The sequence below is a fragment of the Arachis duranensis genome, chromosome 3, assembly GCF_000817695.3.
Source record: "Arachis duranensis cultivar V14167 chromosome 3, aradu.V14167.gnm2.J7QH, whole genome shotgun sequence".
NCBI lineage: Eukaryota > Viridiplantae > Streptophyta > Magnoliopsida > Fabales > Fabaceae > Arachis > Arachis duranensis.
The window spans coordinates 9,618,789-9,622,819 of NC_029774.3; the positions used below are offsets into that span (position 1 = coordinate 9,618,789).

Genomic DNA, 4,031 nt, shown 5'->3' on the forward strand with positions numbered 1-4,031 from the left:
TATCAAATGCATTTCCTAAAAAAGTGCATGTATGTCACAGGTGAGATCAAGTTTCGGGTGGTTCCTTCAATTTAATTCAAAGTTGAAAACTTAATCCAATCCCGTGAATCTTCTTAATTGCATTTTGCTCTTTCAAGTTAGCCCCTCTTAATGATTTCATTATTTGACCTCAACTACAAATAATAAATAAATAAAAAGATATCATCGTTAATTTGTTTATATATATATATTTTTTTAAATTTTGTCCACATAGTAAAAGATTATTTTATCCTTGTTAATAATAGTAGTTGTTTATCAGTATTAATACACACAAAAAAAGCACCTTCCAACCATTTATGGGATCCTTCCAAAAAGTAGGCCCTCTTTTTTCTTCTGCTTTTTCATTCCTATCATCATATCTGTCTCTACTTTCTAACCAGAGAGAGAGAGAGAGAGAACCTCACCAAACAAAACTCCATTTAATTAATGAAGGAACAAACCGCTGCACATTGTGTTTATGGGATAAACACAACATTAAACAAATCATTAATTATCTGCCCCGACAGCATCAAGTAATCAACATTCAACAACATTTCTTCCAGTCCTAACCGATTGTTGAAGCATAAATGTATAATTAAGCATATGTCAACTGAAAATTAACTTTTAACATTTTAATTTAAATAAATTGTATAAACGTTACTTCTTCTCTTTTTTTTAAATAAATTAATTAATATTTTCTCATTTTTCTCTGTTTATATAAAAAAATCAAATACATTTTTAAAAATAAATGCTTTTATAGATTTTATTAAAATTTACTTTTTAGTGATAATTCATGTAATGAGTATAATATAATTATTTTTATAAATTCAAAATACTATGTAATTATGTATTTATATAAAATATATTTTCATAGATAATGTATAAAAATTAAATTTCTATTCAGATTCCATTTGCCTTTGACTAAACTTATTTTTCGTTAATTTTTTATTTTTCTAATAAATATATCATAGCAAACATTCATATTTAATAAAAAATTTCTATATTAAAAATCTGAACAAGTCACCTTAGTAAAGCATCTAATCTTGCTAAATCTATTAACTAGCGGCCATTATTTCATGTTTTCTTACATTCGTGTTAATTAGAGTGTAAGATTATTTTATTTTACCCCATTAGTAGTAGAAAATTATTTAATTATTTTAAGGATAAAAAAATATTAAAAAAGAAAAAGAATAAAAAGACATCCTTAACACGCAGCCCAAAGCGAAGCCATTGTTGTGTTTTGTGTTGTGTTGTATCATCTTCTTTCTCTTCCACCCCTTCATTGATTCACACCAAAAGCTTGAAACTTTGATTGATGGGGTACCTCAGTTTCTCTTGCAGAGCTGAATCCGCAGTTTCAACCTCCAATTCTCTCACACCATCACCTTCTTCTTCGTCTTCTTCCACCACCACCACCTCAAAGAAACAGAACAACAAAGAAAAAGAAAAACCCATCAAGATCCAACACTTCCATTACAGTGACCTTGAAGCTGCCACCAATGGCTTCTCAGAGCGCAAGCTTCTCGGCAAAGGAAGCCATGGTTATGTCTATAAAGCTGTTGTACGTGGCCGTCCTGTGGCAGTGAAAAGACCATCAAGACCCCATCATCCTAATTTACCTCCAAAACCATCGCCAATGGTTTCTTCTTCTTCTTCCTCTGCATCTGCACCAGAGTTCATCATCAGCAACAACGAGGTTGACAACGAGATCGATATCTTGTCCAAAATCCAGAGCCCGAGGCTGGTGAACCTGGTTGGCTTCACAAATGATTCACAGGACAGGCTTCTGGTTGTTGAGTTCATGAGCAATGGAACACTCTATGATGTTCTTCATTCTTCTTCTTCTAATAATAACAATAACAACAAGCTTCCGAATTGGGGAAGAAGGGTTCGTTTGGCATTGCAAACTGCAAAGGCAATTGATACCCTTCATTCATCAACACCACCTGTGATCCACAGAGATATTAAATCAGCAAATGTTCTGATTGATAGAAACTTCAATGCAAGGTTAGGTGATTTTGGTTTGGCTCTTATGTGCCATGTTGATGATTATAGACTAAGGTCAACTCCACCAGCTGGCACAATGGGGTACCTTGATCCTTGTTATGTTACTCCTGATAATTTGAGCACTAAAAATGATGTCTTTAGTTTTGGGATTTTGTTGCTTGAGATTATTAGTGGAAGGAAAGCCATTGATGTAACATATTCACCACCTTCTATTGTGGATTGGGCCATTCCATTGATAAAGAAAGGGAAGCTTATGAGTGTTTATGATCCAAGGATTGCTCCTCCTAAGGATCCTATTGTGAGGAAGCAATTGGCTTTGATTGCTGCAAAGTGTGTTAGGAATTGTAGGGAGAGAAGGCCTTCCATGAGTGAGATTGTGAATTGGCTCAATGGTTTGTGTAAATTGGTTCCTCTTCATTCATGGAATGGTTTCAATAATCCTTGCATGATGGTTGAGACTATGGGAAGGCCAGTTGAAGCAGCAACAAGAAATGATTCTAATAATAATAATGAGAAAGACAAAATGAGTTCAAGATTGGAACTTGATTTCTTGGATGAGAGGTTGTCTAAATCTGCAATGAGGTATTCAAGGAGGGTCTATTCTGATTTGGGATTTAGTAGTAACTTGATGGATCTTATGGCTACAACTGAGGAGCCTGAGTTTCTAAGAGATGCTGATGGTAATGGTAATGGTAATGGTGCTTTGGAGCATAGTTCAAGTTGTAAATCTGCTGAACAAGTTTCTTCTTCAAGCTCAAGGTTTGGAAGTGGAAGGTATTTCACAAAAGGAAGAAACTTTTATAAGCCTTGTGGTACTTATAAGGATGTATTGGATTTGAGTAAAGGTCAAATTGTTGTTGGTAATGGTGGTGATGATAATGGTGCTTCTTGTTCTAATTTGAATTCTCTTGCTGCTGAGGCTGTTTAGTTATGATTGGTTGGAGTGAGAGATGCTTAGGATTTGTAAGTTTCTTTCTTGATTGAAAGATCATGTATGTAGATTTTGTTGTTAGTTTTCATTATTTTATTTTTGTGGATTTCAGAAATGATCCCTCTTCATGTTGTAATGTAATTTGGATTGAAGGGCACATTGCTGATGTCCCCTTGAAGCTTTTCAATAATCTTTCTGTTGCCAAACCTCTTCTTCATTGTCACATTCTTCTTCTTCCTTCTTGTTAGCCAAAATATAAAAAGTCAACACATCCCTAACCCAACAAAATATACTTACATAATGCGCGCATACAAATCACATACAAATCACGTTGTTCCTCTTTGTATCCTACGTTCTTTTTCCTCTTCTTCCTTTTTCTTCTCTTTTTTCTTTGCCTTTCTCTTCTCCTTTTTTTTTCATGTTTCATCTTCATCGTTATTTTTTTATTACTGTTGTTATTGCTGCATTTTTTCCTCTCCTCTTTCTATTGATTTTACAATATTATATATTTTTTTCTTTGTTTGATTTTTTCCTTCCAAAAAAAATTATAAAAATATAAAATAAAAAGATGAAGAAGAAGTATTAGAAGATAAAGAGGAGGAAGAAGAAGAATTGTGAATTATGCAAAAGTTATTAGCATACATACACCGAAAATTCTTAAACAATGCACTCACATATTTTCATGTTACACCTAAATTTGCTGCAAATACAGAAAAATATTTCCTCTAATCCTACATTTTTTTTCTTTTTTTCTTTATTTTTTTTAGTTGAATGAATGTAAGTTCATCATCTTTCAAATAATTTTACAATATTATGTGTTTCTTCTTCTTCTTTGTTTGATTTTTGTTTTTATTCTTGTTAAGAGAGTAAAACAAGAAAAAACTTGAAAAGGTAAAACAAAAAGGAAAAGATGAATAAGAAAAAAAGAAAAAGAAGTAGAAGATGAGGAAGAGGAAGAGGAAGAGTTTTGAATTATAAATAACTTATCAGCACACATACACCGAAAATTCTTAAACAATACACTCAAATATCTTTTGTTATACTCAAATTTGCTGTAAATACAGAAAAATATTTT

At 32.4% G+C, this 4,031-nt stretch overlaps 1 protein-coding gene across 1 annotated transcript; it reads left to right on the plus strand.

Annotated features, from left to right (window-relative positions):
* Positions 1 to 1,227: 1,227 nt before the first annotated feature.
* Positions 1,228 to 3,162, plus strand: LOC107477472 (serine/threonine-protein kinase-like protein At3g51990). Its single transcript, XM_016097503.3, has one exon. It carries the CDS (start codon positions 1,334 to 1,336, stop codon positions 2,951 to 2,953), a length of 1,620 nt encoding a protein of 539 aa, XP_015952989.1. The 5' UTR covers positions 1,228 to 1,333; the 3' UTR covers positions 2,954 to 3,162.
* Positions 3,163 to 4,031: the final 869 nt, after the last annotated feature.

Bases quoted from the DNA above. Each gene is read 5' to 3' on its own strand.
- LOC107477472 (XM_016097503.3), top strand. From the start codon at position 1,334: ATGGGGTACCTCAGTTTCTCTTGCAGAGCTGAATCCGCAGTTTCAACC.